Source organism: Schistocerca cancellata, chromosome 3 (genome assembly GCF_023864275.1).
Source record: "Schistocerca cancellata isolate TAMUIC-IGC-003103 chromosome 3, iqSchCanc2.1, whole genome shotgun sequence".
Lineage (NCBI taxonomy): Eukaryota > Metazoa > Arthropoda > Insecta > Orthoptera > Acrididae > Schistocerca > Schistocerca cancellata.
The window spans coordinates 290,848,574-290,870,948 of record NC_064628.1 but is presented as its reverse complement, the minus strand read 5'-3'; the positions used below and the strand labels follow the sequence as shown (position 1 = coordinate 290,870,948).

At 40.6% G+C, this 22,375-nt stretch overlaps 1 protein-coding gene across 1 annotated transcript in view; it reads left to right on the top strand.

Annotated features, from left to right (window-relative positions):
- The window catches only part of LOC126174981 (general transcription and DNA repair factor IIH helicase subunit XPB), a 103,202-nt gene that overhangs the window by 46,615 nt on the left and 34,212 nt on the right, over positions 1-22,375 (top strand). The window contains exon 9 of the mRNA XM_049921457.1: positions 12,871-12,977. Coding sequence (XP_049777414.1) covers positions 12,871-12,977 — 107 coding nt within the window. The remainder of the gene's footprint in view (positions 1-12,870; positions 12,978-22,375) is intronic.

The window sequence follows — 22,375 nt, the reverse complement described above, 5'->3', positions numbered from 1 at the left end:
ATCTCCCAATATGTACTGCAGCCTACATCCTTCTGAATCTGTTTAGTGTATTCATCTCTTGGTCTCCCTCTACGATTTTTACCCTCCACACTGCCCTCCAATACTAAATTGGTGATCCCTTGATGCCTCAGAACATGTCCTACCAACCGATCCCTTCTTCTTGTCAAGTTGTGCCACAAACTCCTCCCCAATTCTATTCAATACCTCCTCATTAGTTATGTGATCTACCCATCTAATCTTCAGCATTCTTCTGTAGCACCACATTTCAAAAGCCTCCATTCTCTTCTTGTCTAAACTATCTATTGTCCATGTTTCACTTCCATACATGGCTACACTCCATACAAATACTTTCAGAAACGACTTCCTGACACTTAAATCTATACTCGATGTTAACAAATTTCTATTCTTCAGAAACGTATTCCTTGCCATTGTCAGTCTACATTTTATATCCTCTCTACTTCGACCATGATCAGTTATTTTGCTCCCCAAATAGCAAAACTCCTTTACTACTTTAAGTGTCTCATTTCCTAATCTAATTCCCTCAGCATCACCCGAATTAATTCGACTACATTCCAATCCTCGTTTTGCTTTTGTTGATGTTAATCTTATACCCTCCTTTCATGACACTGTCCATTCCGTTCAACTGCTCTTCCAAGTCCTTTGCTGTCTCTGACAGAATTACAATGTCATCGACGAACCTCAAAGTTTTTATTTCTTCTCCATGGGTTTTAATACCTACTCCAAATTTTTCTTTTGTTTCCTTCACTGCTTGCTCAGTATACAGATTGAATAACATCGGGGATAGGCTACAACCCTGTCTCACTCCCTTCTTAACCACTGCTTCCCTTTCGTGCCCCTCGACTCTTATAACTGCCATCTGGTTTCTGTACAAATTGTAAATAGCCTTTTGCTCCCTGTATTTTACCCCTGCCACTTTCAGAATTTGAAAGAGGGTATTCCAGTCAACATTGTCAAAAGCTTTCTCTAAGTCTACAAATGCGAGAAACGTAGGTTTGCCTTTCCTTAATCTAGCTTCTAGGATAAGTCGTAGGGTCAGTATTGCCTCACGTGTTCCAACATTTCTATGGAATCCCAACTGATCTTCCCCGAGGTCAGCTTCTATCAGTTTTTCCATTCGTCTGTAGAGAATACACGTTAGTATTTTGCAGCTGTGACTTATTAAACTGATAGTTCGGTAATTTTCACATCTGTCAGCACCTGCTTTCTTTGGGATTGGAATTATTATATTCTTCTTGAAGTCTGAGGGTATTTTGCCTGTCTCATACATCTTGCTCACCAAATGGTAGAGCTTTGTCAGGACTGGCTCTCCCAAGGCCGTCAGTAGTTCTAATGGAATGTTGTCTACTCCCGGGGCCTTGTTTTGACTCAGGTCTTTCAGTGCTCTATCAAACTCTTCACGCAGTATCGTATCTCCCATTTCATCTTCATCTACATCCTCTTGCATTTCCATAATATTGTCCTCAAGTACATTGCCTTTGTATAGGCCCTCTATATTCTCCCTCCACCTTTCTGCTTTCCCTTCTTTGCTTAGAACTGGGTTTCCATCTGAGCTCTTGATATTCATACAAGTGGTTCTCTGTTCTCCAAAGGCGTCTTTAATTTTCCTGTAGGCAGTATCTATCTTACCCCTAGTGAGATAACCCTCTTCATCCTTACATTTGTCCTCTAGCCATCCCTGCTTAGCCATTTTGCACTTCCTGTCGATCTTGTTTATGAGACATTTGTATTCCTTTTGGCCTGCTTCATTTACTGCATTTTTATATTTTCTCCTTTCATCAATTAAGTTCAGTATTTCTTCTGTTACCCAAGGATTTCTACAAGCCCTTGTCTTTTTACCTACTAGGTCCTCTGCTGCCTTCACTACTTCATCTCTCAAAGCTACCCATTCTTTTCTACTGTATTTCTTTCCCCCATTCTTGTCAATTGTTCCCTTATGCTCTCCCTGAAACTCTGTACAACCTCTGGTTCTTTCAGTTTATCCAGGTCCCATCTCCTTAAATTCCCACCTTTTTGCAGTTTCTTCAGTTTTAATCTACAGTTCATAACCAATAAATTGTTGTCAGAGTCCACATCTGCCCCTGGAAATGTCTTACAATTTAAAACCTGGTTCCTAAATCTGTCTTACCATTATGTAATCTGTCTGAAACCTGTCAGTATCTCCAGGCTTCTTCCATGTATACAACTTTCTTTTATGATTCTTGATCCAAGTGTTAGCTATATTAAGTTGTGCTCTGTGCAAAATTCTATCAGGCGGCTTCCTCTTTCATTTCTTAGCCCCAATCCATATTCACCTACTATGTTTCCTTCTCTCCCTTTTCCTACTACCGAATTCCAGTCACCCATGACTATTAAATTTTCGTCTCCCTTCACTATATGAATAATTTCTTTTATTTCATCATACATTTCTTCAATTACTTCGTCATCTGCAGAGCTAGTTGGCATATTAACTTGTACTACTGTAGTAGGCATGGGCTTCGTGTCTATCTTGGCCACAATAATGTGTTCACTTTGCTGTTTGTAGTAGCTTACCCGCATTTCTATTTTTTTATTCATTATTAAACCTACTCCTGCATTACCCCTGTTTGATTTTGTATTTATAACCCTGTATTCACCTGACCAGAAGTCTTGTTCCTGCTGCCACCGAACTTCACTAATTCCCACTATATCTAACTTTAATCTGTCCATTTCCCTTTTTAAATTTTCTAACCTACCTGCCCGATTAAGGGATCTGACATTCCACGCTCCGATCCGTAGAACGCCAGTTTTCTTTCTCCTGATAACCTCTAATTCTATGTTAATGATACATAATCATGTCTCTCACATTAGTTCTGTCAGCCACCAACTGGTGTGCCAATTGATGTTACATTATTTCATTTATCTTTGTGCACTGTTGGTACATATATGTTGTGAGAAGCCTGTGATTTTCATGCATTATGGTGCACTACCAACTTCTATGATGTAATACTGCATGGAATGAATGTAGGTAGAACCTGTAAATAGTTTTTGTGTGCTGTCAGCGCTGAGCGTGCATACATGCTGACATACTTTGCGAGAATGTCATCACAATTCGCCATGACAACGTGTATGTTTGTGGTTTGTCATCAGGGACTTTTGGGACACATCTTCAAATGTGACCTTGTATCAGAAAAATAATATGTAATGCAAAAAATTTATGCAAAATGAGTTTTGCATCAAAAAATGTAAAATTTATCATTTTCGTTCCAAATGGGAACATGATTTTTTTATAACAGAAAAAAATGGCACATGCATTTGTGTATTGTATCAAGCTACTGTTGCATTTGTGAAAAAGACAAATGTTGAGACACATTTCAAAACCATGCATCTAGATGAAAATGCCAAGTTTCCTTTATACTGTGAACTGAGAAAAGAAAAAAATCAAGAAACATAAAAATCAATCAAGTTTTCAGCAGAATTTGGTCGCAAAACAATTGGATAAGTGTTGCTGCCACTCTTGCTTCTTATCGTGTTTCACATGTATTGATAAAAAGGGGAAAGCCCTTTGAAGATGATGAATGCATAAAAGAAGCATTTTGAGGAGCTACTGCTTAGTTGTTTCAGAATTTCAAAACAAAATCTGAAATAGTGTCTGCCATCAAATACTTTCAACTTTTGTTAAGACTGGTCAAAGAAGAGCTGAAAGAATATACAACAATCAAGACACAAAGAAATAATTGACATTACCTGCTAGTGGGCATCGATGTAAATCAATGGGAAAAGTTGAAAATTTGACCTTTACTGGGATTCATATGTGGGTCTCCTGCTTGCTAGCAGATGTGCAGACCACTGCACCATCTGGACACAGTGGTCATCTCTACTGCATGGACTATCCTAACAAGCCTCCCACCAGACCCAAATTCTCAACCTGCTCACACACTGCTGATGTAATTCCCTGTGCCCACTATCCTCATTACTCACAACATTTCATTGATTCCTGTATCAGTTAGAGTGCGGTGCGCATCTGCAGTGAAATGATCATTTGATTAGCCTGATGTCTGTTCTTTTGGACGACACACAACCTCGAAACAAATTCTGACCAAATCATCCTACCTGCAGTGGCTATCTGGTTGAGTTGACTGGTTGGTTGATTTAAAAGGGGGGGGGAGGTGGGGGGGGCGAGAAGGGACCCAACTGTGAGGTCATCGGTCTGACTATCTGGCAGAAGGCCTCTGCCAATTATCTGATGCCTCTGTTCACCAGGGTCATCCCATACCAGAAGCCCAACATATCCTCCGATCCCTGCTTAAAACCTTAGGCCCTTCCCAGAACCTCTCCCCTGAATCCATTTCCCTCCTCTCCCCTGCAATACCTCGCACATCCACCATCTACGTGCTTCCCAAAATCCACCATCCCAACAATCCTGTAGCTGGTTATTGTGCTCCCACTGAAAGAATTTCAGCTCCCATTGACCAGCACCTCAAACCAGTTGCCCGTAATCTAACCTCCCACATCAAAGATACCAACCATTTCCTTCACAGACTCTCCCCCATCCCCAAACCTTTACCTCCTGGATTCCTAGTCATCACTGTTGACACCATTTCCCTACACATCAACATCCCTCATGCGCTTGGTCTTGCGTCTATTGAACACCATTCCTCATACACCATACTAGTTTTAACGTATCTCACAACTACTTCTCCTTTGAAGGAAGGTGTATAAACAAATCTCCCGCACAACCATGGGCACACGCATGGTGATCTCCTATGCCAACCTATTTATAGACCATGTAAAGGAGATCTTCATAGCCTCCAAAAACGTCAAACTCCTAGTCTGGTTTCTTCTCCCTTTCTCTTGTCCTGGTCCTCCTCAAGCCAGTGTGCCACCTTCCTAGACGTTGACCTCCTCTTCTGTCCTCAATAAATTGTCCAACCATTAACACTTGTTGCATTTTGACAGGTATCATCCCTTACACACCTAAAAATCCCGCCCACACATCCTGGCGACCTGGGGACAGCGTATCTGCAAGGACATTCTACTCAAGATCCTTCCCTTCCCTCCCAAAGTGGGGCTCCATTGCCCACACAATCTCCACAGTGTCCCAGTTCATCCCCATGCCTCTCCCAATCTCAATCCCTTGCCACAGGGATCATTTCCTGTGGAAGAGCCAGATTCAAGACCTGCCCAATCCCGGCACTTCCTATTTCAGTTCTGTCACAGGCTTTTGCTACCCCATCAAAGGCTGGTGCTGTACTGGAGATCTTTGTAAAAGTGATTGGCAACTGTTCAGGTACCTTGGAAACACCACACCGTTGCGAACTTGCCCTGTTGCAGAAACGTACAGACACCAGGCTGCGGTACTGGCACTAGCAGAGGCCGCCGATTCCAAGGGACCTATTTGCATCTGCCACAAAGGTGACCAGAAAATAGTGCCGTGGTTATTCCACTGCTGGCCGCTATAAAGGTCGGTGCCAAAGCTGCATGGGTCAGTTCTTCCAGCTTCGAGGGACTCTCCTAGCCTCCGGATGGGTGCTACACACCCCATCGTGTTAGGGTGCCCTCGAAGTCCATCATAGGGACTGACACTGCTGTATTCAGCATTTGTCATTGTTTCCCATTGCCATCAAACTGTACCAAGGACAGACTTTTCTGACCCTATGGAGGTGTCATTCAAGACAGCTTCATTGGACTTAGAACATTTTTCGTACAAGTGTATTTGTCTATGAAGATCCTAATTGTTACTTTGTCAGGCTCCAGAATTGCCATTCTGTTAAGTCTTTGTACTTGTTATACCCTGTAGTTGCAATTTTGCTATCAACAAAGCAGACATTTGTTTCCTTGGTCTATCAACCTTTGTAAACTTTGATTGCCATTTTCCCAGTGTTGGTGTGAGCGACAAATCAGCTGGGCCACCTTTGAAAGCCACCATGTCATATACCAGCTTGCTGCAATCATTGCACAACTTTTTATATTGGAATGACTACTAACCAACTGTCCATCACAATGAATGGCCGCCACCAAACTGTGGCAAAGAGCAAAGTAGACCACCGTGTGACATAAAATGCAGCTGAATATAACACGCTTGATTTCAATGGCTGCTTTACTACCCGAGCCATCTGCATCCTCCCCTCTACCACCAGCTTTTGTAAACTGCACAGATGGGAGTTATCCTTACAATACAGTCTCCGCCTACCTATGGTAACCTACTATCCCGATACCCTCCACTCAGCAATTTCCATCCCCCATGTCGTATCACCTCTCCATTCTAGTCTCCTACCCTCTTTCTGTGGCTTCTTCTGCCAAAGCACCTGCCCATCTTTCTCCTTCCCCCTCCTCTCCTTTTTTGCTCCCCACTCCCTCCCCCCCCCCCCCCCCTCCCATTCACACATCCCTGCCCCACAGCCTCCCGATGCTATGCCTGTTGTTAGTCTAGTCTTTCATGGTCTGCTAGACAGCATTCTACTCTCCTTCAATGCGTACCCTGCTATCCCTTACCCACCCTTTCCCACCCCATCAAGGTTGGTGCTTGCGTTCTGCATGACACTTGCATTCCAGTCCAAGCTGCTGGAGATGGCAGTCGTGTGTGAGTGAGATGTGCTTGGTGGTGTGAATAAGTGTGTGGGGGAGGGGTGGGGGGGGGGGGGGGCACAAGCGAGCGTTCCTTTTCTGATGGAGGCTTTAGCTGAAAGTTAAATAGCAAGTGGCTTTTAGTCGTGCCTGTCTGCAGTAAGTAGCAATATGTTTTTCCTTATATTATTTACGAATCAAACCCTTCATCATATTTGCATGTCTGTTTTAGTGGCTATGTATGATTAGTTCTGAAGCATTTTATGCACATGAAAGGACTAAAATTATGACACAGGTAGTTGACCATAGTTTACCTTCAGGAGGCCATATTCTTGGTATTAACAGTAGACACATCAAGCGGTCACAGCTTGTGGAACTATTAGTTCCTTTCGCACAGAAACGGGGGGTTGTGGAGGGGGAGGTTAGAAAGTAAGGGTAGATTGCTTGGACTCCAGGATGAAGGGAACCTGCCAGTTGTGAGGAGAGGGAGACAAAAATTGAGGATGAGGCAACAGGGAGAGTAAGAAGCAAATATAGTACATTAATACATCATTTTTCCTGATTAGTCAACCTTTTTTTCTTGTTTGGCTGCTGCTTTTTTGTATTTACCTATCTTCTATTGTTTCCTTGAAGTCCTTCTTGCTCTCCTAGAATATTTAATTACTGTCATTTTCTGCATCTTATTTCAGTATCCAGTTTGCCCTCTGCAGAAACTCTTACCCTTATCTTACCCTTTTTGTCTCTTTCAGCTGTTATCATCAACAGCCCAAGCCAACTCTCATTTTTCAATAATCCCGTAACATTTCCTCCCTTACAACACCATACCCACATTCCTTCCATAAACATGCTTTCGCCTTAGCCAAACAACTGTCCCACATTTTTTTTTTTTTTTTTCACAGTACTACTTAACCATTGGTGTTACTCCCAAAAGCCTCACTTTGCAAGTTCCCATCTTTGACTACAACTCATCTTTTCATCAATTGCTCCTTAAATTCCAGACTGTTCAGTATTTAGCCATTACCCACCTAGCCCTTGACAAATTCATTGCCTCCATCAACTCTGCCATTCCCAGTAGCTGTTGTCTCTATTTAAGATCTTCCACCTTTCAATTCCTAGCTGTATTAACCCATCAATCTAATTCTCATTGAAGCCAGCCATAAACTGAACAAAATGCCCCATGCCACCTAAAGAATCTGTCCAACCCCTTGGTCACATCCCTCTGAAGTGCTGTCCCTCACATCCTCTCTTATAATTATCATCCACCACCAGCACCATCACAACTGCCAACACCACAAATTCCCAACACCCAGCCTGAGCCCCCACTCAGTCTTCAATTTCCCATGCAGGTTTTTCTTGAATCCTGAGACATCCGTTCGTTACAAAAGGCCTAATCTTCAGTTTCAAGCACAAATTCAATCACACTGTCCTAGTCAAAGATCTTCTCTCATTCACTTTAACCTCAATTGGGAATACTATTTCGCCACATAATCCCAGATCAGAACCAACAGAGTGAGCATCAAACCCTGCCTAGAACACTTCCAACCCTAATATCAAAAGTATTCTCCTCTTCCCTAAAAACATCTTCTCCAGAAGTCCTCACTTCCAGCATTGCCTCTCAATCCTTTGTGAAAAAGTCACTGAAAACTTGTACGTTACTCAAGCTGAGCTGCAGTAACCTGAAGGAAGATCACTCCATCATCCTTCCTGTGGACAAAGGCTCCGAACATTCAAAAAGTCACAGAAACTGCTGTGGGAACCAGGATACAACCCTTGTCCTACGCCAACCTTTTCATAGACTGCGTGGGAGAGGTATTCCTCAAGACCTTGTGGCTTGGCACAGGTCAGTGAATGACATCTTTGTGATCTGGACTGATGTTTAACAATTCTTTCACTTCATGCAACAGCTTAACTCCTTTTCCAGCTCATATTCATCTGGTCCTTTTCAAAATCCAAAGCCATCTTCCTCAATAGTGGCCTCTGCCTCACTGCAGTTCACATCCAAACCTCTGTCAATACAAAACCAACCGACAAGTGACAGTACCTACATTTTGATAGCTGACTCCATGTCAAATGCTTCTTTTCCTACAGACTAGGCATCCACAACAAACATCTGTATCATCCAAGCCTTAATTGCCTCAATATAGTACTTCACCCAGGTTATTACTTTCACAATTGCAGCTCTGAAATGAGAACCTTTCTCCCTGATATCCTCTCTGCCTCTGTAATATCCATGTCATACCATCTGATATTCAAAGACCATTATCCCTAACCCAGGGTTCCTATCCCCTGAAGTTGATCCCACCATAAAATCTGCCCCATGCACTCTCTCACCCACTACCAACTACTCCAACTCCACCCCAATTAAATCTCACAGTATCAAAGGCAGAGTAACATGTGAAACCACAGTTTGTTTACCTACAAATGTTTGTATGCTGTCCAGTATTTTATACAGGAAATGATCACCACTAATCTGCCTGATTGTATAAATGGCTATTAGCAGAACTGTCTGCTGTACCCAGTTGCTGAATATGCTTTACAGTTTGACACTAGGGATCCTTCCTGTACCACACAGGCACAGAGAGGATGTTAAATTTATCTGTGGTATTCAGCCATGTGGCATGATGTTTGGTCCCAAATCATGTAGGCAAAGTTATTGGCTCACTGCAGTGCTGATTGCCACACTGAACAGCACAAACAAGATACAAATTGCACTTCATACTTTCAAAGTATTCCGAGGCAACTAAATACATGAAAGAAATAGCAACAGGTCATTGCAACATTCACATGTAACACCTTCTTATCCTTGTCCTTATTTCTAGAGGTAGTAGGGGTAATTTACTCCCACACCACATGTATACAAATAATGAGGTGTGTATGTACCAAATTGGTTGAAGTTGCTCCAGGTGTCCCTGAGTTTTGCTTGTTTGTCACACATTTTCAACCTCACTCTCAGAAAACTATCAATTTGATACTAATATTGGTTATTCTCAAATAATTTAACATTTCGCAGCAACCTCTAGGATTGGTGGTGATATAGTTCCCCCACAGTGTTGTTATATACATAATGAGTCCTATATGAGTATATATAAAATTTGGTTAAAACTGCTCTGGGCAATCATAACTTGTGCTTTTATGTCACCCCCCTTTTCACCTCAACCCCAATGGCAGGTAGGTGGTTCTTACCCCATAGTGCTTGTTTCCAGACAGTAAATGATATGTAGACCAAGTTTGATTGAAATTGATGAAGTGGTTTAGGAGTTGTGGAACATACATACAATGATTTTAAATTTACAAAGAGACAGAATGGCTTGTCGGTACTAATCTTGAGGCAAAATTCCCATACTGGTGATACACATATAAAATGTAAAACACTAATCCTAGCTTTCAAAACTATTAGTTCCTTCCACAGGAAGGCAAGAGCACAGCTAAGGGAAGATTACAAAGTAGCAGTAGGTCACTCAGCCATCAGGATGAGCTAGATACGCCTGTTATGAGGATGAGGGAAATGAAGATCACTTCATCTTTATTTACTCTCATCCTCACAACAGGTGGGTCCTAGTCATCTTGGATCTGAGTTACCTGCCACTCCTTTCTAACCACCCCCTTGCCTATCCTTCTTACCTTCCTAAGGAAAGAACTAATGGTACTGAAAGAATCGACACATTGCAAGGTTGATAATGCTGCACACCAAAAATTGGTAAAAACATTGTCTATCTGACTGAAATAACTGCTACTTGTCCATTTCACATTCTGCCTGGATTGGTTCTGACACAGAAACAAAATGTTGCCATTAAAAGTTGTTTTTTAATCAATATTATTGGTATAAGGCCTATTCAGAAATAAATGAATAAATTATAATTTTAAATGTAGTACGTTCTTTGTATATGGATCCACTGTTTATAATTGAACTGTGTTTGCTAAAACAGAATGGTCTAACAAGTAAAAATAACTTATTTTCCAATTAAAATTAAAAACTGACAAACTGCTGTGCTGATGCATATTATTTGCAAGCATGATGTTTGTGAAGTGTTTCCAGTGTTAAAATTTTAATGAGATGAATGTTAATTAAGAAATTAAAGTTTAATGTCACTATATTAAATAATTTACTTGCATCCAGTCACGTGTACCAAGGTAGTTTGACGTGCTGCCCTCTTTAGTATAATATGATAGGTTTAAAATTTGTTCTTACCGAAATGGTGCAATATAAGGTATGCAAATTAACATACATTAGATGATCTTAATGAAGTAATCAGCTGCAAAGTTTTATATTCTATAAATTTTAGTGTACTTCCTGTCAGATTAAAATTATGTGCTGGATCTATTGTTTCACAGATTATTTTTCTCAACTTGTTTACAGTTTTAATCTGTCAGGAAGTTTTGAAATTGTGCATGTTCTACTGCAGAATAAAAGGCTCATTTTGGAAATATTAGTCTATTTTGGTATGTACACAAAACGGAGACTTGGAACTGTGAACTGGTTTTGCTGAGATATCCATATGTGCATAGTTAGTTACTATCTCTGTTACAAAACGTCTCAGAAAATTATGAACAGAATTATGCTGTCTTCAAAACTGTATGTTATGTACGTAGGGTGTTCAATAAGTAATGCCACACATTTATTTTCTTTGTCAGTTTTGGTTACAAAAATGTAGAATTTATTGTTGGACATAATGAGGTGTCCCTGTTGGTAGTGCTGACACACTTGTCCACCAGTTGGGGTACTCAAAGGTTTGTGCTCGCTATGTCCCTCACCACCTAACAGAAAACACAAAGACCCACAAAGGACCACCTGTGTGGAGTTGCTTGTACGTTATAAGGCTGATTGCGACAATTTTTTCTCGAACCTAGTCATGGGTGATGAAACTCGGGTTAATCACTTCGAACCTGAAGCAAAAGAGCAATCCATGGAGTGGCACCACACCACTTCTCCTCCAAAGAAAAAGTTCAGAGCCACACATCCTCATCCAGTAAAACCATGGTGACGATCTTCTGGGTCTCTGAAGTGATTGTTCTGTTTGATGTCCTCCCTCATGGTGCAGCGATCAACTTTTGAAGTGTATTGTGCTTCCCTTAGGAAACTGTAGAAATGACTTCAGTGTGTTCGTCACAACAAAAATTGAAATGATCTTCTCTTCCTCCATGACACCATGACAATGCAAGGTCTCATGTAAGTTTGCGCACCCAAGAAGAGTTCATACAACTTCATTGGACAGTTCTTTCTCATGCACCCCACAGTACAGACATTGCACCTTCCAGTTTCCATCTGGCCCAATGAAGGATGCTCTGTGCAGGAAACAGTACGTTAATGACGTGAGGGTACTGATGCAGCAAGACATTGTCTCCTACTTCAACCAGTAGAGTGGTACCCTGCAGGCATAAAGGCTGTGGTGTCACCGCCAGACACCACACTTGCTAGGTGGTAGCCTCTAAATCGGCCACGGTCCGTTAGTATGCGTCGGACCCGTGTGTCGCCACTATCAGTGATTGCAGACTGAGCGCCACCATACGGCAGGTCTAGAGAGACTTCCTAGCACTCGCCCAGTTGTTCAACCGACTTTGCTAGCAATGGTTCACTGACAAATTACGCTCTCATTTGCCGAGACGATAGTTAGCATAGCCTTCAGCTATGTCATTTGCTACTACCTAGCAAGGCGCCATTACCAGTTACTATTGATGCTGTAAAACATGTACCGTCAAGAGCGATGTTCACCAATTATGGATTAAAGTTAAGTATTCCAGCCGCTACGTACGTTTTTTGCTAGTATAATTTCCTTGACCTGTTCCAGACCTCACGCCAGCCTGCGTGAGCTAAAACGCGTGCCTTTCGGCTTCCTCTCATAGTGGGTTGGCTGTCTAGCCAATCCACAACAAAGGCCCTCTCAGTAAGGTTACGCAAAGTCATCACATTGAACAGAGATTTTGTGTGGAATCCAGAATAAAACCAAACTGATTTCGCAGATGCCCCTCATTCAATTGAAATGTAATTGAAATACCACCTAAATTTATTTAATGAGTAGACATTCCAGTCTGTGGTTTATTAATCTTATTGTCCAGTTGACCTTTTAGGTGTGAAAATTGGCAGATAACTGGAATCATACACACCGGTCAAAGAAATCAAGAGATTTATTCCCTCCAGCCTCATTTTGGTTGATTATATCCAACATAGTTTCAAATCTAGGTAAATAATTTGTCATTATTGGTAGCTGTGTATATTGCCAAGCAGTCATTTGTGTTTTAGCAACAGTGAATGACTAACTTATTTCTCAATATTGTAATGTTCTTGTTTTCATTGTTAATGGTATATATTAGCACACTTTTTTTTTCCAGCATTGATCTGAAGCCTTCCGCTGTTCTACGCCCATATCAAGAGAAGAGCCTCCGTAAAATGTTTGGCAATGGTAGAGCTCGGTCTGGTGTTATTGTTCTGCCATGTGGTAAGTAACACTTAAGTCTATCATAAATATTTATGTTAAAAGATACCATGTTGTTCATGCAGTTATGAAAATTTGCATAGCAGAAGCTGAACTGTGATTTATATTGCAAACCTCTATTAGTTTAAAAATTGCAGGGAACAAATTAAACGGAAATGTATGAACAGATTGTGGATGAACATGCAGCTTTAATCTTCTTTTGAAATTTGGATACAGTGTGCATTCTGATGTTGCGTTATGTGAAATGGGGGGTTGGAGGGGGGGGGGGGGGGGGTGTAACTTGTAAGATAACCAAATCGATTTTTTGTCATTTCTTCTTGTTTGCCTCTGTAGCCATGAAACTGAGAAGCTTAACAAATAGTGGATTTTTTAATAATTTATGGAATTTCACAGTTTTGGATTTACTTTTACCTACATTTTTTATTGAACCTGATGCCATATTTTCGGATGATGACCAGTTCTGTAACTTTGTGAAAAAGTAGCACATAAATCAGGTTAACTCTCACATTGAACAACAGTCCAGTGGCAATTTATCAGATAAATTATATCAATGTTGAAGCACAGTTTTTAGAAATACTATGATTGGATCGAGTGTTGTTATAAAAGTCTTCAAAACAAAACCGGCACAGAACACAGTTCATATTTACACCATGTGTCACAGTAAATACAGAGTTTTGCATAAATCTATCAAAGAAAAAGTTACACTGAGACATTTCATTCAGTCCAGTCCTTCATGAAAGCCGTAAAATACAATAATCAGTTGTTCTAATGACCATGATTGCCCAACCTTTCTAGTATTTGCAACACAGTTTAGTTAAAACAGTCACCAGCTTGCATCAGAGAATTCCTTAGTGGGTTCTTAAGCAATGACATTACTAAGTTTTCATGTTCCTACCTCAACATCTGTATATACAGAGATACTCCACAACCCACTGTACGGTGTGTGGTGGAGGGTACTCTGTATCACTACTAGTTATTTCCTTTCATGTCTCACTTGCAAATAGACCAAGTGAAAAATGACTGTCTATATGCCTCCATATGAGCCCTAATTTCTTGTATCTTATCTTCATCGTCCTTATGCATAACGTATTTGGCATCAGTAGAATTTTGTGGCAGTTTGCTTCAAATGCCGGTTCTCTAAATTTTCTTAAGAGTATTTCTCGAAAAGAACATTGCCTTCCCTTCAAGGATTCCCATTTTGAGTTCCTGAAGCATCTCCATAACACGTATGTGTTGTTTCAACCTACCGATAACTAATCTAGCAGCCCACCTCTGAATTGCTTTGTTATCTTCCTTCAATCCCACTTGGTACATAGCCAAAACACTCAAGCGTATACTCAATAATAGGTCGCACCAGTTTCCTATATGCTGTCTCCTTTACAGGTGAGCCTCTCTTTCCTAAAATTTCCTAATAAACCAAAGTCAACCATTCACCTTCCCTGCCACGTTTCTCATATGCTCATACCATTTCATATCACTTTGCAACATTATGCCCAGATATTTAAATGACTTGGCCGTGTCAAGCAGGAGACTAGTAATACTGTTACTGAAAATTATAAGCTTGTTCTTCCTATTCATCCGCATTAACTTACATTTTTCTACATTTATGGCTAGGTGCCACTCATCACACCAACTAGAAATTTTGTCGGAGTCATCTTGTATCTTCCTTCAGTCACTCAACTTCGACACCTTACCGTACACCACAGCATCATCAGCAAACAGCTGCAGATTGCTGCTCACCCTGTCTGCCAAATCATTTACGTGTATAGAGAACAACAGCAGTGCTATCACACTTCTGTGGGGCACTTCTGACGATACCATTGCCTTTGATGAACTCTCGCCATCAAGCAGTACATACTGGGTTCTATTACTTAAGAAGTATTTGAGCCACTCACATATCTGTGAACTTATTCCATATGCTTGTACCTTCTGTAACAGCTTGCAATGGGACACCATGTCAAACGCTTTCCAGAAATCTAGAAATATGGAATCTACCTGTTGCCGTTCATCCATAATTCACAGTATGTCATTTGAGAAAAGAGCAAACTGAGTTTCCCCTGAGTGATCCTTTCTAAAACCATGCTAATTTCTGGACATAAGATTCTCAATCCCAAGAAATTGTATTATATTCAGACTGAGAATGTGTTCAAGGATTCTGCAGAAAACGGATGTTAGGGATATTGGTCTATAATTTTGCTGGTCTGTTCTTTTGCCCTTATTATATACAGGTGTCACTTGCACTTTTTTCCAGTCACTTGGGACTTGGTGCTGGCTAGCTAGGGAAGGGTCCAGTGCTGTAGAGTACTCCTTGAAAAACAGAACTGGGATGCCATCTGGACCAGGTGACTTATTTGTTTTCAGCTCTTTCATTGCTTCTCTACACAAGGATGCTTATTACTACATCACCCCTACAGGAGTCTGTTCAATTTTCAAATGGCAGTATGTTTGTACAATTCTAGTGTGTGAACAATTTCTTGATTTCGGACTTTGTTTTGCTATATTCCACTACCACACTAGACTGGTGAACAAGTGACTGGATGGAAGCCTTAGACCACTTGGCAATACCATAGGACCAGAATTTTCTTGAGTTCTCTGCCAGATCTTCTGCCAAGGTATGATGGTGGTAATTGTTGTATACTTCATGCATAGATCTTTTCACATGCACGAATCTCGGCTAACCTTTGCTTGTAGTCATTTGTGTGTTCTCTTTTGAACCAAGACTGCAACAGCCTCTGCTTTCTCAGCATTTTCTGAATCTCATTATTGAACTATGGTTGGTTTTTTCCCATCCTTAATCCACTTATGAGGCACATAACTCTCCAGACCATGATTTACAATCTGCTTAAACATTGCCAATCCTCCTGAAACTAAGTGATGTTGACATTTGACTTAGACAGTGAATTGACAACTGCTTAACTGTGAATTGACAACTGCTTAACTGCTCTTTCTAGCAGAAACACTCGTCTGGTCTTCTTAATCGTCTTATTAACTTTCATTACCACAGTTGCTATAATGACATGATCACTAATCCCTGTTTCTATACTGACATCAAAGAGGTTTGACCTATTTGTGGCTACAAGGTCTAAGATTTTTGCATTGCATGTGGGCTGCCAAACTAGTTGTTCATCACAGTTTTCTAGAGACTTGTTCAAAAGTATGTTGCACAACTGTCTCTCTATACCCTGTGCAATGAATCCAGACACATCCCAGCCTATACTCGGTAACTTAAAGTCATCTCGTACTGGTATTGCATGATCTGGATATTTACAAGCTATGACTGTAGACTTCCTTTGAATGACTCTAGAACTGTAGTTGCAGAATTTGGTGGCTGGTAGAGACATCAAACAGTTAACTTGGTTTCACCTAGACCTGTTATACACAACTAAATAACTTCACTGTCACACTCAGTTTCAACCTCAATAGGCCTCATCTACTATGAACACTCCCCCTACTACAGCCTCCAATCTGTCTTTTCGATATATATTCATGTCTCACTAAATAACACAGAACGTTCCATTTTGGGTTTCGGCCGGCTCTCAGCCCTCAAAATAGTTTGAATCTGAGAACTTTCTTAGAAATACTTTGATGATCTACTGATAAGATTTTGATAGTCGAAGTGTCTTTTCTCAGAATGCGGTTCTGACATGCCTTGCTGCGTATCAACTGGCGAGTGTTCATCAGTGTACCTCAAACTACCAACTAGCCTAAAAAAAAACCTCATTTGCACTCCACAAGTTCTCTGCTACCCGGGTAGCTGCGTTCTTTGTGTAGTACACTTGCGACCTATCAAGGGTGTGGGGCAGAAAAAATGAGATTTATAGTCAAGCAAGTACAGAGCTATAAATACAAAATCAGGTAGGGGTAGTCAGTTGGTAGGTGTAACAGTGAATAATGAAACAAGAATTGTGGGTAAGCTGCTATGAACAGCAAATTGAGTGCATTATCGTAGCCAAAGTAGACACAATATCAAACCCATCAAAATAGTCCAAGTATCCATAACACCCACCGCAGTTTGTGTGCCAGCTAACACCACACATGATGAAGAGATTGAAAGAATGTATGACGAGATAAAGGAAATTGTTCCAATAATTAAGGGAGATAAAAATTTAATTGTTATGGTCTACTGGAATTGATAGAGGGAAAATGAAGCGAAAGAAAAAAAAATTATTAGACTATGGCCTGGAGAAGAAAAAAAGTGAAAGTGTAATGTGCATGGTAGAATTTCACACAGAGCATAATGTAATCATCATTAACACCTGGTTTTAAAATCATGAAAGGAGGCAGTATATGTAGAAGAGATTTAGAAAGATGGAGGTTTCAAATAGGCTACATAATGGTGAGATAGAGATTTTGAAATCGGATTTTGAACTGCAAAATATTTCCAGCGGCAGGTGTGAAATCTGACTGTAATGTATTTGCTATGAACTGCAGACTAAAGCTGAAGAAATTGCAGAAAATCAGGAAATTAAGGAGATGTGACCTGGATAAATTGGAAGAACCAGAAATTTTTTAGAGTTTCAAAGGGAGCATTAAACAGCGACTGACTGAAATAGGGAAAGGGGCACAATAGAAGATGAAATAATGAAGGCAGCAAAGAATCAGATAGGCAAAAAAAACAAAGACCAGTGGAAATCATTGGATCACATAGAAGATATTGATATTTAACTTACAAAAGAAGATAATATAAAAATGCAACAAATGAAGCAGGAAAAAGAGAATACAGGTACCTAAAAAGTGAGACTGACAGGAAGTAGAATCATGCATAGCTAGGTGAAATACATGCCACCTATAGAAAAATTAGAGAGACATTTTGGAGAAAAGAGAAGCAACTGTTGAGTATTAAGAGCTCAGATTGCAAGCTAGTACTAAACAAAGAACGGAGAAGTGGAAGGAATATATAGAAGAGCTACACAAAGGAAACAAACTTCAAGGCAATATTATAGATAGGGAAGAGGGTGTAGGTGGAGATGAGTTGGGAGATATGATACTATGAGAAGAATTTAACAGAGCACTGTAAGATGTAGAATAAGTACAAACAAAGCCCCTAGAATAGACAAAATTCCCTCGGTGTTATTGAGATGCTTGGGAGAGGCACCAATGACAAAACTATGCCTCCTGGTGTACAAGATACACAGTCCAGTCACATTAATGTGACCACTGCCTATGTTTGATGTCAACATGCAATAAGCACTCACAGATGGCAAATGGCAGCACTAGCACTAGAGGGTACATAAAGCATGCCGGACGGACACAGGAAACAGTGCTATTGTTGTCATAATGCAGAAATGAAGCAATTTATCTGACATCCAAAAGTGCGTGACCATTGGCTTTTGGCCAAGGGTGGAAACATTTCCTGAAAGGTTAAGTTTAAACAGTGCCACTGTTGTTAAAGTATAGTATGCAGGGTAAATGGTACCGTAACTGTTAAATGACCACCTAGATGAACCAAGTGGCTACCAACAGTGTCTCCTCAACCATCATCCAACGAAAGTTGCTATGTATGGGCCTTCACTGCAGGCATCTGGTTCATGCACCAGTGCTGACTGCAGTTCAGTGGCAACGAAGACTGCAATTTGCATGCTAATACTGCAACTGGACATCGGTTGGGTGACGACAGATGGCCTTTTGAGACAAATCGTGTTTTATGCTCCATTGGACAGATGGCCATTGCCACATATGGCATGAAACATCTGAAAGCAAACACCGTGCAACAGCATTATGGTCTGGAGTATGTTTTGTGGCATTCCCTGGGTTACCTCATCATTCTGGAAGCCTCAATGCAGCTTGAAAACTACAATAGTTTTTATATATGTGTTCTGCTGACACTTGGTGAATAGATTTTTTTATCTGTCCTGTTACATTATGTGTCCTAACTGTCCTGTTACATTATGTGTCCTAAGAGCAGATTGTTTTTCCTCATCATGATGGCATCTGCCAGCAGGATCATGTGCTGTGTCACACAGCTTGCAGTGTATGTGCGTAGCTTGAAGTGCACCAGGGTCAGTTTACTATACTCTCACAATCACCATACTCCCCGGATTTAAACCCAATTGAGAGTATGTTGGACCACCTCAATTGGGCTGTTGGTGCCATGGACCCTGAACCAAGGAACTTAGCACAACTGGTCATGACACTGCAGTCAGCATGGCTTCACATCCTGTCAGTACCTTCCAGAACCTCACTGACTCTCTTCCTGCATGTCTCACAGCAGTCCATCCTGCAAAATGTGGTTATTCAGGCTTCTGACAAGAGGTCGTGTTAATGTGACTGGACAGTGTATATTTGACAGGCAAGATGCTCTCAGACCTCAAGAAGAATGTAATAATTCCAACTCCAAAAGAATCATGTTCTAATGGGTGGGAATATTATCAAAATAAACCATGCTTGTGAAACTGATATGAATTGTTTACAGGAAATGGAAAAGCAGATAGTAGGTGACCTCAGGGAAGATTAATTTGGGTTCCAGATAAATGTAGGTACATAACCTACATTTATAGTATCTGTATATTTAGAGACAACTTCTGACAGTTTTGACTGCACTACACTCTTTGATATTTTGAAGGTAGTGGAAATTAAGTACACAGGGTGTATACGACCCGGGAATTCCGGGAAAAACCCGGGAATTTTTTCATCCGGGAGAAAACCGGGAAAAACCCGGGAATTTTTCGGAATTCCGGGAATTTTTCATTGTTTTAGCTTTCAGTTACATTTTTGTAGTTTTGACTGCAGAATTGATTCTCTAGCAAAGAATGTTATTGTATCCTGCTACTGGAGAATGATACTGCAGCAATAAAATATAAACGAGAGGAAAAAAATAAAACTGTAGTGGCAAAGGAAATGTGCATTTTACGACAACAAAACACCGTGCACGCACAAGCGTCTACAGATAGCAAAAATATGTTAAAGGCCGTAGGGCGCAGACTGTAATTCTTCGTAACAATAAACTGCTTGCTATGAGCATGACGTCACAACTGTTCACATTAGGTTCGTTTGACCAGTTGCCAGCGGTCTGTTGCGCATGCGCATTTGACTCGCGTATAAGCAGTACCTTCTCTCGCTTCCCGCTTCTTGAAGTTTGGCTGTTAGCTGCATCGGTAGTAGCAGCAAGCAGCCAGATGCAAACGAGAAAAATTTTTCTCGCGCGCCCTAGCTGCCAGATTCGCGCTTGCACAGAGTTGTCTGAGTTGTAGTGGGGAGGGGGTTAGTCTCCACGTGACCCGTGTTTACGTTAAGTGATTCCGCTGCTTCTCTTCGTGTACAGCTCCCACGTCAAATGAAAACAAAACGGATTTCTGTGGCCGGGAGCTATCAAGTGAATTAAAATGCATTCACATAATTACAGAGGGCAAAAATATATTATTAATTTCAGTTTCTGATTTTATTTTCTTTCCAAGTTAGTAGCAGTCAAGCATTAATCGCCTTGCAGAAGAATGAAGTTATTTTTGCAAGTTTGCTAAAGAAATTCCGCTGAGGCAATCATTTTATTTGAAACGAAGTGTTTAATTTAACAATTTTGGGTACTTCCAACTGTTCGGTGAATTTCAAGTGCACGTTATTATCTTCTGCCATGTATGGCATTATGCCATAATAAAGAACCAAACATGAGATCGTAGAGTACTGGTACTCGAAGAAAATTTACATCCCAAAAACCACACTGAAAAGCTTAATATCAGATGGGTCCTACTTCATTGTGAATCTGGAAAAAACCAATGTGCACTTCAAGCCGAATTATGCATTTTAGTATGATTCACGAAATTTTGATGCCTTTTGGAGTATCCTCTGATGCCCTGTTTCTTTTATGGTGTAGTGTAAGCTCTCTTAGTGCTTTATACACACGAACATGCGGGCTTCCTACACCACTGCAGTTGCACACGCACAATAATTCGTTTTTGGCGCTCTCTGGCAACTGGTAAATCGAACCTATAACTAACAGTATTGCGAACGGTGGTTAGAAAAGCGTTACTTTCAAAGTAAATTTCTTTTTACGCAAGATGAATTATGTTACGTGTGTGAAAGTGGGATGGATATCTAAATCACAGAGCGTTCGAAACTGAACAGTTTGAGGACCAGCCACTTCAAGAACTAACAGTATTGCGAACGGTGGTTAGAAAAGCGTTACTTTCAAAGTAAATTTCTTTTTACGCAAGATGAATTATGTTACGTGTGTGAAAGTGGGCTGGATATCTAAATCACAGAGCGTTCGAAACTGAACAGTTTGAGGACCAGCCACTTCAAGAATTTCGAGCCGAGGCATTTATGTCACAATTTTAAATTTACTGGCACATTTGTGTGATGTATCTTAAAGTATATCACACCAAAAAAAGACCAATATTACACGTGAAAACTTAGCTTTTCTTGTAGATATACGGTACTGTGTACATTAATGTAAACCGTTAACTTTTCCTCTTGTGTGTTCGCGCTATGTAACCAGTAATCTTGCTAGTGGCTGACTATAACACGTGCCCTATGCTCTGAATAGCTGCTGTCATCGGCTGGCGAGATCTCGTGGCTTGAGATATGACTCGCTTACAAAAGGACATCACAACCTCGGTTGCAACGCTCCGGAAACTAACAAGCTGTGTTTGGTGCAATTCGAATTTATACTTTCGTAATACGAAAATATGCTGCGTATATGTTGCTGCAAATCAAAGGTCTTTCCAAAACTTCTCTGCTCCGGCTTTTCTTTTTTTTCCGGGAAGTTCTACGCGATTATATAAAACGTTAACCATTCAAAGGATTGATAAGTTTTACAGTTCCGAGGGAACTTTTTCTGTGCTAAGTGACAGTAGGTCGCCCGGGAAAAAGCATATTTTTTAAACGGGATATCCGGGAGAAATCCGGGAATAATCCGGGAATTTTTTTTCCTTGTCCCTGTATACACCCTGGTACAGTAGGTGAAAGGATATTTACATCTTGTACAGAAACCAGATTGCAGATTTGAAGGACATGAAAGGAGAGCTATAGTTGAGAAGGGAATGAGACAGTGTTATAGCCTCTCCCTGATGTTAGTCAGTCTGTATATAGAGCAAGCTGAGGAAGTAAACCAAGGGGAAATTTGGAGAGGGAATTGAAATTCAGGGAGAAGAAATAAAAAGTTTACAGTTTGGTAGTGACACTGTAATTCAGTCAGATTGGAATGGAGCAGTTCAACAGAATTGACAGTATCTTGAAAAGATTTTAAAAGATCAGCATCAGCTAAAGTAAAGCAAGAGCACAGGAAGGCAGTGAAGTTAACTCAGTTGGTACTGAAGGAATTAGATTAGTAAATGAGACACTAAACATGGGTAGCAAAATAATTGATGATGTCTGAAGCAGAGAAGTTATAAAATGCAGACTGGCCATAGTATGAAAAGCAGATATGAAAAAAGGGAAATTTATTAACATCTAATATAAATTCATGT